Source organism: Barbatula barbatula, assembly GCF_947034865.1.
Source record: "Barbatula barbatula genome assembly, chromosome: 16".
Classification (NCBI taxonomy): domain Eukaryota; kingdom Metazoa; phylum Chordata; class Actinopteri; order Cypriniformes; family Nemacheilidae; genus Barbatula; species Barbatula barbatula.
This window is the reverse complement of record NC_136779.1, coordinates 10,208,551-10,222,614: the sequence shown is the minus strand read 5'-3', so window position 1 is coordinate 10,222,614 and position 14,064 is coordinate 10,208,551. Positions and strand designations below refer to the sequence as shown.

At 39.3% G+C, this 14,064-nt stretch overlaps 1 protein-coding gene across 1 annotated transcript; it reads left to right on the top strand.

Moving 5' to 3' along the window:
* The first annotated feature begins 46 nt into the window (after nt 1–46).
* On the top strand, nt 47–13,313 carry hdlbpb (high density lipoprotein binding protein b). The gene is made up of 28 exons (XM_079475994.1): nt 47–129; nt 1,200–1,280; nt 2,571–2,669; nt 3,303–3,451; nt 3,532–3,747; nt 4,075–4,281; nt 4,358–4,573; nt 4,649–4,855; nt 4,945–5,052; nt 5,254–5,358; nt 5,827–5,905; nt 6,281–6,420; nt 6,670–6,774; nt 6,908–7,021; nt 7,617–7,703; nt 7,790–7,921; nt 8,002–8,220; nt 8,375–8,596; nt 8,704–8,922; nt 9,587–9,725; nt 9,814–9,929; nt 10,036–10,140; nt 10,231–10,365; nt 10,453–10,596; nt 10,780–10,959; nt 11,168–11,284; nt 11,545–11,691; nt 11,874–13,313. Exons 3-28 carry the CDS (start codon nt 2,594–2,596, stop codon nt 11,961–11,963), a joined length of 3,774 nt encoding a protein of 1,257 aa, XP_079332120.1. The 5' UTR covers nt 47–129; nt 1,200–1,280; nt 2,571–2,593; the 3' UTR covers nt 11,964–13,313.
* The last annotated feature ends 751 nt before the right edge of the window (nt 13,314–14,064 follow it).

Sequence of the window (14,064 nt, the reverse complement as noted above, 5' to 3'; positions counted from 1 at the left end):
ATGTATAATTATGTATAATAAATGATTCGATACAGTTGATTCACGTAGTGATTCGAGTCATTTGGCGAGTCGACTCTCCTCAGCAGTGTTTACCGTTCGTAGACGAGCGAGGCATTTTCCTTTGATAAGGTGAGCCATCCTTTCTATCTTTTTAATACGTGCTACTTATCGCAACGTATTGCAATATATGTAATAACTGCACGTCCTTTGCTTATTGTATGCAGGACATATATATCACATATTAGCTCTGCAATTCTAACGAGCTATTTCATGTAGCAGATTAAGGTTAGATTAGCTGGCCAGCTAAACTCCTGTAATGGATAATACTATATTGCGAGCTTGAAGGTTTACTAGTGAGACTACTGTAGTGACCGCGTGTTCAACATATTTAATACGACGGAGGTTATAAATGCAGATCGCGCTGTTATCTATGAAGGAGAGTCGTTGTTTTTAGCACACCTCCTGTATTTGTTTACACTTGGAGGTCTGCAGTGAGCCTGCAGATGGATGGATGCTTGGAGCATTTTAAAGATGCTTGTTTTGTTGCTTACTTGTATTTATTTTTAATACGCAATAAACATTTATTTGCAAACATCGTGCATGGGTTCTCACCTGGGTTGATTATATATTTTGACACTTTGAAACCCAAATAATATTTATGTATAGGCTTTGTTTTTCTTCACACGGTTGAAATTTGTAAACCCGGTTATTCTTGCAGATTGACTTGTGAAATGAATGTATTATCTTCTACACTGAGGAAAAAAAACAACAGTGAGTTTTTGATGCTTTAGTCAGTTTCACAATGACAACTCACACATCTTTACCTAGCTGCTTGAATCTCTATTATATTCCAAGCATTATTCAACTAAACGGTTGATTTGTTTTCTCAATGAGCTTTAACAGGTTATTTGTAAAATGTGTCAATCCCGTGTGTAAATAGAAAGCGTGTGTGTAATTTTGCCCTCACTACAGTATTCACAAACCCCAACACACCAATTAGACACAGAGTCACCCGAGAGTGATCTTGAAGCTATCATTGGCACTACATCTCACCATTGCTTCCCACGGGACAGACCACTGAGTCTATGCCCCCCTTCCTGGTCAACCTCAGAGGTCCCTGCTGTGAGATGCTGTTTTTTGTGTGTCGAGTCTGTAACCAGCTTGGCTGTGATCTCTCTTTGTAAACCTCACCCACACAGGGCTGAACAAACGGACTGACACTGAAGAGCTTTCGGTAGCATCCACCTGGACGGACTTTCTGGTTTTCGACCCTTTTGCAGGTGGGTAAATTATGTAATTCCTTTTGAGGTGGCATTTAGGGCAAAACAAATTGTTTTTGGGGGTAGATCGCTTTCATATAAACTGGGGGTTCCTCGGTCATTCAAACACACAGGCAGGAGTCAGGACATAACAAAAGTGAATCAGGGTATTGTGAAAGAAGAAATGGATGGTTCTTTTTTCATAATGTATTTAGATACCAACCCATTTGATGGTCAAAGAAAAATACCTTATAACGATAATGTTAACAAGAAAGATGTAACCCTCCAACAATATAAGAATGCGTAGGTAATGGATCTGATATTCAAAGTCAAAGTGAATGACTTGTGGATACATTTCTGACCTGTAATACTTGATGTACGTTGGTTTACATGTGTATAGATGTACGTGGGTAGTAGACAAATATACCATACAAATTTAGAAAACAAACTGTTAATATTGTATTATTGATGTTTATATTTATAATCTAAAATAGCATAAGAGAGATTTATCTTCATTGTTAGTTTTTTTTTGTCACCACATTTATGTTTTATGTCAACTACCGACATGCGACTAAACTTTTGTAACGTTTTACTGACTAAATCTATCTAACAAAATAGAGGGAAAAAAGAAAGCATAAAAAAGAAAAATTAATGAGTAAAAAAAATCGTGTTCATTCGCTCCCTCGCTTACTCCAGCTTTAATCCTCCTAGTAGCATGGCCTTGTAAACTAACTGTACTGTTTAGCGGGTTGACAAAATGTTATACGCTCTCCTACTTGGATAAAAAGCGCTTCGGATAAAAGCATCTGCCTAATGAGTAAATGTAATGTAAATGTTATATGCATCTAAGGTTAACTTTACACTCTATAAGCTACAATACATTTTGGTACAGTTCAGAGAAAGGTTTTCTGATTCGGCTATGCAAAATGTCTCAAAAGTCTCATTGTCACATCGTCCTACTTAATCAGTTCAACTTGATCTAAACGCATATCAATGATTGTTACAGTAGTCGCCTCACACAGGCTTTCATGTAGAAATCTCAGCTGCAGGATTCATGTGTTTGGTTTTTAATTGGAGAGCTCAGGTGGGGAGAGGAGCGGTTGGGCTCAGGGAGATGGCGGTGTGTGTCGGGCCCTGCTGGGCTTCAGGAACCGCTGAGAATACAGAACTCAGCATGCACGCAGCCTGACTTTATCACACAAATGAAAGTAATCAAACTGTGACTGCTTTGCTCTCTTCAGTGAGATTTCTTCAAAGTCGTGTGTTTCGATTCTATCTTTATGTCCCTTCACATCCTCTTGGTCTCTGCAGGATAGCGGATCAGGTCTTGAAACATGAGCTCTGTGGCAGTGTTGACTCAGGAGAGTTTTGCTGAGCATCGCAGTGGGCTGAAAGACATTAAGATCACAGGTATGACGGCTGTGGTTTAAACATCACCATCCTCTACAAATGTTTATCCTGCTTTGTTTTTTGACAATGAATATAAAGTCATGAGATTATTATGAGATACATGTTTATATTCAAAAAACGGTTTTATATGGGCTTGGGAACCAGGAACCAGTTGTATGGCGTTGCATGCAGCAACAAACAAAAAGCATGACCAATGTAGTCTGACTTGAAAGCGAATGACTTTTATGAGCTGGATCTTTTGAATCAGTCCAAAAGACTCAAGAAGTCAGTGGGCTCCAGTGTTGTTTTGTTTAGCAAAAGTATTAGAAATATATATTTTTTGTTCTGCAGAAAAAGAAAGTCATAAAGGTTTAGAATGACATGTGGGTGAGTAAATGTTGAAAGAATTTTTGGGTAACTTTCCGTTTAAGAATTGGGAGGTATAAATCTGTTTAATAACTGATTGGTTGTTCATATGACTCATATTTGGTGTAATACTTTTTCAAATTTTAAAAGGATTTTATTTACAGCACAAAAATCATTACTTATATAAACATATATCTAAACTGAATATTTTTAAGTGAATTGTTAATTGAAATCTGTGGAACCACAATCTCTGAATTCCTTATTGTTTTTGTTTTCGGCTTTGCTTAGGTGGCGTGCCAGAGGATGAAGCTTATATACCCACTTATCTGGAGGCATTTCCCCCATTACCAGACAAGGGTGCTCCAGCAGACAGGACAGGTGAGCCGGCAGGAGCCTGGAGCAAAATCCGACCTATCAAAGCATCTATCATCACCCAGGTAACATACACGATCGCTATGCTGATGGTTTGTGCGATTATAGGAATGGAACTTAATGCCAAGTCTTATCTTCTGATCAGGTGTTCCATGTCCCTTTGGAAGAGCGGCGGTATAAGGACAACAGTCAGTTCGGTGAGGGGGAGGAGGCAAAGGTGTGCCTGGATATCATGCAGAAGACTGGGGCACACATCGAGCTTTCTCTTGCAAAGGACCAGGGTCTTTCCATCATGGTGACTGGAAAACTAGACTCGGTTATGAAAGCAAGGAAGGAGATTGTAGCCCGATTGCAGACTCAGGTGCTTGTTTGTTATCTATCCTATTTTTAAAGGGATGGTTCACCTAAAAATGAAAATTATTTTGTGGTAGACAAAGGAAGATATTTTGTGAAATGTGGTTTTGTGTCTATACAATGGAAGTCAATGGGGTCCAATGTTTTTTGGTTACAACATTCTTCAAAATATCTTCTTTTGTGTTCTGCAGAAGTAAGAAAGTATTACAGGTTTGGAATCACGTGAGGGTGAATACATGGTAAAATAATTTACATTTTTGGGTGAACAATCCCTTTAAGCAATTTTTTGTCTGTTAGCTAAAGTACATTTTGAAGGCTGAATTGTTTCGTGCAGGCTTCAGCGACTGTGATTATTCCAAAAGAACACCATCGGTTTGTGATTGGAAAGAATGGTGAAAAGTTACAGGAGCTGGAGCTAAAAACGGCCACCAAGATCACCATCCCGCGTTCCGACGATCCCAACGCCAACATCCGTATCACTGGCACCAAGGAGGGCATTGAGAAAGCTCGCCATGAAATCCAGCTCATCTCCGCAGAGCAGGTGAAATTTTTATTAGATATACTAATGCTTCAAACATTCTATTATCTCTATATCATCTCCGCATTGTGTGTCTTAGGATAAGCGTGCAGTGGAACGTATATCTTTTGAGAAAGCTTTTCACCCATTCATCGCCGGTGCGTATAATCGACTCGTTCAAGAGCTGAGTCAAGAAACCGGTGCGCGTATAAGCATCCCACCACCTAGCCTGCCCAAAGATGAGATTGTCATCACTGGCGAAAAGGAAGCGGTCGCCATGGCAATTGCCCAAATCCGAGCCACCTATGAAGAAACGGTACTTGTTTCAACTACATAACACAGTAACTTGCATCTCATTACATTTTTGACCTCTTCCTTGCTCCACAACCAGAAACGAAAAACGACCACAATTTCAGTGGAGGTGAAGAAGTCACAACATAAGTACATAGTGGGCCCGAAAGGCAACACCCTGCAGGAGATCTTGGAGAACACAGGGGTTTCGGTGGAGATGCCTCCTCTTGACTCAGCATCCGAGACCATCATTCTCAGAGGAGAACCTGATAAGCTGGGTCCGGCCCTCACACAGGTGTACGCTAAGGTAAGATGCATGTTTGAAAATATTAGGGTAGAGCAAAATATTTCAAGAGAAACACGACAGATTTTTACTTGGCACTGTGTGTTTCGCAGGCTAAAAGTGTTATAGTGGGGGAGGTGACTGCTCCAGCCTGGCTTCATCGATTTATCATTGGCAAGAAAGGACAGAACATCAGCCGCATCACACAGCAACTGCCTAAGGTAGTGAAAAGATATTGTCAATGTTAAGCTATTGTTATATTTAGAATATAGTATTATTTGTGGATATACGAAGTCAATGTTTTTGTAAATGTGAATCACCTCTAAATAAAGAATTTATATTAAATGTTGGCTACAAAGATTTAAACCTGAACCTGAAAATAAAATGTACACTTTTTGGGGGTAATTTTATGTCATCACTAGGTGCATATAGAGTTTACTGATGGAGATGAACGGATCAGTCTGGAGGGACCAACAGAAGAGGTGGAACAAGCCCAAGCTCAGATACAGGAGATCGTCAAAGACCTGGTCAGAGAAAAAGTCTATAATTTATTATCAGTTCAAGTTGAACATAGAATGCAATCAATAAGCATTACATTAAAGAGATTCGGTCATCATTTACTCATTTCAAAGCTGTTTGACTTTCTTTCTTCTGCAGAAGATATTCTGAAGAAAGTTTGCAACCAAGCAATGCCGGTACACATTCACTTCTATTGTATGGACACAAAACCAATGCAAGTCTATGGGTACCGCTGTTGTTCAGTTACCAGTATTCTTCAAAATAATCTTCTTTTCTGTTCTGCAGAAGAAAGAAAGTCATACCAGTGTAAAATGACATGTAAATTATGATTTTTTTTGGGGTGAACTATCCCTTGAAGAATGTATATTATTAATGGATAAGAACTACATTTTGATAGTTTCACTTAATCATGTTTTGGTCTGCAGGTGGAAACTATTTTTATTTTAGTAGCATAACATACAATTTTTTCTCATCAGATGGCAAAAATGGACTATGCAGAGATTAACATTGACCAGCGGTTCCACAGACATCTCATTGGCAAAAATGGGGCTAACAGTAAGTTAAAACCCCTTATAATATGATTAATCCAGAACTACTTTCACGTTTTGTAGCTTGGAACGAATTAGAGCTCGTGCCACAGCTAGAGAAAGTTTTGATTCAATAGTCAAATTGTGGTTTTACAGCTTATTGAATTACAGCCAGTGTCAATAGAAACATGCAACAGTTGCAAAAGTACAACTCCCTATTCAAATATAACACTGCGAGACTATATAAGTTATATTATATTTATATCATTATGGTATATTCTATTTATCTCATTATGTTAACTTAGATTTATTAAAACAAATTGATTTTGATAGGATTAGTGAGGTTTTGAACAGAGAAGATGAATAAATGAGTTTATAAATGAAGCACATGGTGTTCTTTTAGTAAATCGGATAAAGGAGCAGTATAATGTGTCAGTGAGGATTCCTCAGGACTCTGATCGCTGTGGGCTGGTTCGGATAGAAGGCGATCCTCAAGGAGTACAGCTCGCTCGCAAGGAATTAATGGACATGGCCCAGCGAATGGTGAGACTTACCCTATACAATGCAATTTACATTACATTTATGCATTTGGCAGACGCTTATACTAGTAGTGCATTATACTATACTTTGAATCTGAGTATGTCCAATCCCCTGGGATCGAACCCATGACGTTGGCGTTGCTAGCTCCATGCTCTAACCACTGAGCCACAGGAAAGCCTGCGGCACAATTTGGGGCACCTGGAAATATTTGGTCCTGGCATAATTCCACCTCTGGCATGTGTGGCACTCTAGGAAAATGAACGCAAGAAGGATCTGATCATAGAGCAGAAGTTCCACCGTACCATCATTGGCCAGAAAGGAGAGAAGATCAAAGAAGTGAGGGACAAGTTTCCTGAGGTGCATACAGCTTCTCATTGTCTGTTTTATATGACGTTGTTGTTTTAGTTCTTTGTATTACAGTTTCTTGACATGTGTTCATTGTACACGTTGGTAAACTGTTTTTTAGATGCCTTTGGTTCATTTTCTGCAGGTCATTATCATCTTTCCAGACCAGCAACAGAAAAGCGACATCGTGCAGCTCCGAGGGCCTAAAAACGAAGTTGAGAAATGTGCAAAGTTTCTACAAAAACTCATCGCTGAGCTGGTACTACTGTAATTTCCAATTTACCTTCCTGTTAACAGAAATAAACCTGCACTTAGTGACTAATGCATGTTCAGACATTTCACACCTATTAGCTGCTCTGACTGTCATGAAAGGGAACATACCTTGCCTGCGGCTCATAGTTTTTTTATTTTGTTCACACGTCATTTAAAATTTTCATTAAATCAGCATTTCAAGATGTACTGTGGCCATTCCAGTCAAGTCTGTTGAATTTCAACAAAATCAAACCTCACATAAAGTCATCCAACAGCAATGTAAAAGACTGACATCGTGACAAGACGTGTGAAACTGATAAAAATCAAGGTTATCACATAAAATATATACATTTTGAGCTTTTCCTAAATACTTATATATTATCATAAGTAATTATGTTGTATTGATTAAAAATTGAACATGAACTTGTTTTCTTTGCCGTGTTTGAGGTCTGAAGAAATACAGAGCATCTTTTCTGTTATTTAGTTTCTCCATTTTTCATTTTCTGCAAATAAATGCAAATAGAAATTTGGGACAAATATTGTTAGTAGTTCACAGATTTTAAAATGGTGTCTTTTTTTGTCTGTAATTCTCTTGTTTTAAGGTTGAAAACAGCTTTTCAATATCCGTACCCATCCACAAGCAATTCCACAAAAACATCATCGGCAAAGGAGGTGCCAACATCAAAAAGGTTAGGTTATTTCAAAATGTTTTGCTCATCGTGTCTGTTTTGATTGCGAGACATTTGTCATGTGTTGTGTTTCGTTTGTCAAAAAGATACGTGAGGAGACCAACACAAAGATCGACCTCCCGACAGAGAACAGCAACTCTGAGATGATTGTGATCACGGGGAAGAAGAGCAACTGTGAAGCTGCACGAGAGCGAGTCCTCGCCATACAGAATGAGCTGGTGAGAGAAACAAAATGCTGGAGGTTCTTCATATTCCTCTGTATTTTCTTCTCTTTAATACTCTTGATTGATCTTCCCAGGCCAACCTGAAGGAGACGGAGGTTTCCATACCAGCCAAGCTGCATAACTCTCTGATTGGATCGAAGGGCAGTCTGGTGCGCTCTGTGATGGAAGAGTGCGGTGGTGTCCACATCCACTTTCCTGCCGAGGGCTCAGGGCTGGACAAGGTCACCATCCGAGGTCCTGCAGATGAAGTGGAGAGAGCCAAGAAACAGCTGCTGCAGCTAGCCGAGGAGAAGGTGAATTGTGGGATGATGTTACATAGAGTTTGCCATCTAGTGACCACCCATCCAGACTTTAAGCCAACACAGGGACCCCATTACAAAAATGCTAGAATTTGTTAGTAGCGCTATGACCAAATTTAAAGGAGGTTTTTGTTGTAATTATCACCAGCAAGTCAGCAACTTCTCAGTAGAGCTTCAGGCAAAACCGGAGTACCACAAGTTCCTGATAGGCCGAGGGGGAGCTAATATCCGTCGTGTGCGAGACCGAACCGGAGCACGGATCATCTTCCCTTCGCCAGATGAGCCACAACAGGAGTGTATTACCATAATGGGTAAAGAGGAAGCCGTATGGCTCGCCCAGAAAGAACTGGAGATCCTCATTAAAAACCTGGTATGACAAAAAGCAAGCTTTGCTTTGATGAAATTCTACCTCATAGATTAAAGAGTTTTTTCCTGTTTTTATTCTGTACCTGCTCTTAATGATGTCATTGGCAACAGGATGATGTCATTGAGGACACTATGGTTGTGGACCCCCGGCATCACCGGCACTTCGTCTGTCGCAGAGGGCAGGTGCTGAGAGAGCTGGCGGAGGAGTACGGGGGCGTGGCTGTTAGCTTCCCACGCACGGGGACGCACAGCGACAGCATCACCCTCAAAGGACCCAGAGATTGTGTGGACGCTGCTAAGAAACGCATTCAGGAGGTTGTTCAGGATCTGGTGAGTCTTAAATCCAGATTCGGTTAACTCGACAGTTAACTCAAAGTTGAGATTCGGTTTACTCGAAGTTGAGATTCGTTTAACTCGAAGTTCAGATTCGTTTAACTCGAAGTTCAGATTCGGTTAACTCGAAGTTCAGATTCGGTTAACTCGAAGTTCAGATTCGGTTAACTCGAAGTTCAGATTCGGTTAACTCGAAGTTTAGATTTGGTTAACTCAAAGTTCGAACAAACAGGATGTGGAATCTCAGGAAAAATGATGGCTGATGGTGCCACAATAATGTGGACAGATGCAAATCAGGCAGTTTAAAACTGATCAGAGTTCTGATCCTTTGATTTACTGTTCTGAGTTATGCTGAGGTATTGTTATTGGCCAGCACAAGGTTTTTTGTGGCTGGAATACGCAATTGAAATGTTTGCAAGCAATTTATTACAATCATTTTTTTCTGTATCACTTTCTTTCTTCTGCAGAACACAAAAGAAGATATTTTGAAGGATGTTGGTAACCAAACAACATTGATCCCCATTGACTTCCATTGTATGGAGTCTCTCATAATATCTTCTTTTGTGTTCCGCAGATTAAAGATTCATATACAGGTTTTGAATAACACAAGATTGAATAAACAATGACAGACTTTTATTTTTGTGTGCTGGTGTGTCAACAGGAGTCACAGGTGAGCTTGGAGGTGGTTATTCCCCAGCGGTACCACAGAGCCATCATGGGACCCAAAGGCTGCAAGATACAGCAAATAACACGCGAACATGAAGTCCAGATCAAATTTCCAGACAGAGATGAGTCTGCAGGTCTCTTCTCTTCACTGATTTATTTTTGTTCCATATATTGATGACAAGTTTGACAAGCTTCAGTGCTTGTTCTCTTTGTGGCTGGCAGCTCAGGAACCTGCAACTCAAGAGAACGGAGATGCTGACATTGTGCCTCGAAAGTGTGACATTATCACCATAACAGGTCGGACGGAAAAGTGTGAGCTGGCTCACGCAGCTTTGCTTGTAAGGAATTAGTTTGTACGTCTTTGGTTGTCTTGTTTTCCTGCTGTAGAAGGATGGATTGATTTCATTCTGTCTCCTTCCTTTTCTCTTCGTGTTACACCGAGAGGCTCTGGTTCCTGTGACCATTGATGTTGAGGTTCCCTATGACCTTCACCGTTACATCATTGGACAGAAAGGAAGTGGAATAAGGAAAATGATGGAAGACTATGAGGTTTGTCATCCTGAACTTTTATTACACAACCACAGATCAACATGCAAGCTGCTTTTAGAAGTTTTGTGTGTCTGTGTTGTGATGTCACAGGTGAATATTTGGGTTCCTCAGCCTGAGCAACAGTCAGATGTCATAAAGATCACAGGTCAGGTGACTAGTGTGGAGCGGGCCAGACATGGGCTTCTGGAGAGAGTCAAAGAACTGCAGGCCGAACAGGAGGATCGGGTACTACAATACACAATTTCAATTTACTGACAAAAATCTTGAAAACCTGAAACTATTTATTTTAATGATAAATCTTATTGTTGAAAGGCGTTGCGAAGCTTTAAGGTGACCCTCTCAGTAGACCCCAAATACCACCCAAAAATAATAGGCCGCAAAGGAACCGTCATCTCCCAAATCCGCAAAGACTACGATGTCAATGTGCAGTTCCCTGATAAGAGCGATGAGCAGCAGGTGTGTATGTGTCACTTACATTCTACTGTGTCTTGAAGGCAGAATATGTTCACATGCATTTCCTCATGCTTCACTCAAACTGGTTTTGCATTCTTCAGCTTTTCCTGTACCTCATGCCTGTCATACCTGAGATCTGATTTCTATCTCTACCTGTAAATCTCTCCACATGCATTTCTTTTTTAGGAGGTAATAGTAATTTTTGGGTATGAGAGAAATGCCAACGAGGCAAGGTCGGCTATAGAACAGCTGGTGGCGGACCTGCAGGAAATGGTGAGTCAGGACATCCGGCTGGACCGGCGGGTCCACGCTCGCATCATCGGAGCGCGTGGCAAGGCCATCCGGAAACTCATGGAGGAGTTCAAAGTAAGAGCGACGATGCGATGATACATTTGCTTATAGTGATGCTCAATGGTGAATTGTATTTTCTTTTATGCTGTATTCTGCTTAATCATCAAACTATGCAGGGTTAAAAAAGGCATATTTGGATCACATTGCCATTTATTACGCACAAATGTATAGTTGGATCTCACAGTATATGGCAATGGCTTTATAAATATATTCTTGATTTCAGGTTGATATACGGTTTCCTCAGCCAGGCTCTGAAGATCCAAACAAGGTTACCGTCACTGGTCTGCCTGAGAATGTTGATAATGCCATTGACCATCTGCTTAATCTGGAGGAAGAATATGTGAGTGTATTATCCAGTGCAGATTGTTTTTTGGATAGTTGGTAGTTGACAAACATACTGTACATGTGTCCTATGATTTGACTGCAAAAATTGAGAAAACAAACTTAATATATTAATTTTAAATTATTAATATTTATATTTACTCTATAAAATAGCATAATAAGAGTTTTTGAGTGTTTGCTGTTACACCATAGGACACAACGGTTTATTTGTCAACTACCCGCATCCAGGTTTGCTTTTCAAACGGTTTTCTCTCTCAGATGTTGACCGTCACAGAGACGGAGACCATGGCAGCTTATATGAAGCCTCCGTCTAAGGCGATGGGGATAGGAGGGAATGACGATGACAGAGTCCTGGCTAAAGGCTTTGTCGTGCGGGACGCCCCGTGGAATGCACAGGGGAACAAGGTTATAAATCCATTCTATAAAATATATTGATCAGGGGAATTGTCATTTTGTCAAATGTTTTATTCTTGTAAAATATTTTTTTGTTTAATGGAAAAATTTGATCAGATAAAAATGAGATGAACTAGTCGATCATTTTCAGTGTCCTCATTATCATTCCATTTTCCCTTTTTTGTGACTTCCAGGCACCTGACATGAGCAGTGCTGAAGAATTCCCTACATTCGGATCCGGAGTAGCACCAAAACAGACATCTGCGTGGGGACCCAAAAAATGATCTTTCTTGAGAGCCCACCATTTCTGTGGTTCTCGAGTCCATTCCATGCTTTTTGCTGTTGTGCTTCACGCTCTCTTGGTGCCCTTGGAGGAATCACCTCTGCTTCCTTTGCCTGAACATTTCTTAGCGTTGGTGGATAGATGTTCTCAGCACTCCTCCGTCCACAGATGCCAGTCTTATTTTCAGCAACAGTCACGTAGCAGCTAGTGTCCCTATCAACCTGCTGTTTAGTATTAGTCAATGTGAGAACTGGTAACCAGTTGCTTGGCACTGGAGAATGAGGTTTTTCCTATTTTTTGAAACATTTATGGTATGAACGCTCCTGGTTTACTGTGTAATTATTTTTCAAACCATTTTTACTGTGTTTTTATCTGTATGTGTGGTTCGACTGAGCACACTCGCTCTGCAGCAGCCTTCACTACAGTACGTACTGTAAAAAAATCAACTGTAGATTCTGAAAGCACTTACAAAACTCTCAGCACTGAAGGCTAATACTGATCTTGTTTATATATATTTATTTATTTATTAGTATTTATACTGCAATTTTATTTATCGATTTGCTCACTGACTGATTGCTCTTTTAGGTATTATTTTTGTTGTGCTTTAGGAAGTTGTCATATTCGTGTGGTACAGTCGCAGCTTTTTTTTTACAAGATTCGTCTGTGGTGTGTGCGTGATTTCTGTTTATAGAGGTCAAAGGTTTGTCACGGGTTTTGCTGGTTATATGTGAAGTATTTTTCACTTTTAAGTCTTTATAGTTCATTAGAAGTTCAGGAAATAATTTAATGAAACCAGCATTCAATATTGAATTTGAATATTTATTTATTGTTTTTTAAAGTCTGAAAGAGGCGTCAGTTTCTAGACAAAAAAATGAAAAATTTACATTTATTTACTGTCATTTAAAATCTTACTTGGCATGAGGATGGAACTCTTGAGTTTTAAGTCTTAATGGTAAGTCTTACCTGTTGAAGGGTTTTCATGTGTTAAATAAAGAAAGCTTTCTTTTTATTATTGACACAAATTACAAAAAACACACATCAAATGTTTGTTACGTATGCAAGTTGCTGGTTCTCAATTTGCAAACCATTATTTAAATGTTGACGTCTCTTGTTTTCTATTGAGAGTCACTCTGTGTTCCTGACTAGTGGATGCTTTTGAGTTTTATGTGCGTTTCATGTGTGCGTTGCTTGTGTACATGACCATCTACAAACAACCGAAGATAGACACACTATCGGCCTTAATATGTTATTGCCATAGGATATTTTTACCAATTTGATGACATTGATATGCAACACTGCAATAACATATCAGTGGCTTTCCTACTCCAAATAAAAAACTCAGATGAAATGGAACTGCGTCTTCACTGTTTGCTAGTTCATGGATTCTAGATGAAATTTTAAAGCGCTTGTTTGAGAGAGTTTATGAGATCAGCTGAAAATATATTATAAACATTACTCTCATTAATTCTAACATTTGACCAAAAGGGAACGGACCCAATAATATTCTGGATCAAGAAACTGAAGCTTATTTTAGGACCATTAAGCATGTTATATTTCATAAAGTATAATGGGCAACTCCGTGCAAATGTCAACATTACAATGAAACGTAAAGAAAAAAAGCGGTGACAAAACGGTAAAATTACGGTTGCTTTGGAGCCAGGAAAAATGGAAAATAAAACTTTTTGTATGTACTTTTACAACGAACTTGTAAATTTTGCAGTTTTTGTAATTTTGACAGCATTAAAAAAAAGAAATCTGTAAAATAAAACTGTAAAATTCCATATAATTCGTTTTTTTTAGAGCTCAGATGTCAATTTTTGGTGGTTTAAATATTTCAATTGGACTTAAAAGCATTTTTATTTTGAATGCATGTTATTTGAGTTATTATGTTATGTAGTCATATAAGTATGGCCTTGTCACATCCATAACGGTCCATATTCCTCATTAATGGCCACATGCAAATTAAAATATAACTCTTGTGTTCTATGAGGAGCCATCCCCCCTCATCCACCGAATTTTTGAATCTGGTCTGTACATTTTAAATCAATACTTGTGATAGAATATTCTCTGAGACTTTATATCTTTTGACTGAAAATATCACA

Bases quoted from the DNA above. Each gene is read 5' to 3' on its own strand.
- hdlbpb (XM_079475994.1), top strand. From the start codon at position 2,594: ATGAGCTCTGTGGCAGTGTTGACTCAGGAGAGTTTTGCTGAGCATCGC. The intron at 4,856-4,944 runs GTAAGATGCATG...TGTGTTTCGCAG, and splicing joins TCACACAGGTGTACGCTAAG to GCTAAAAGTGTTATAGTGGG. The intron at 7,022-7,616 runs GTACTACTGTAA...TCTTGTTTTAAG, and splicing joins AAAAACTCATCGCTGAGCTG to GTTGAAAACAGCTTTTCAAT.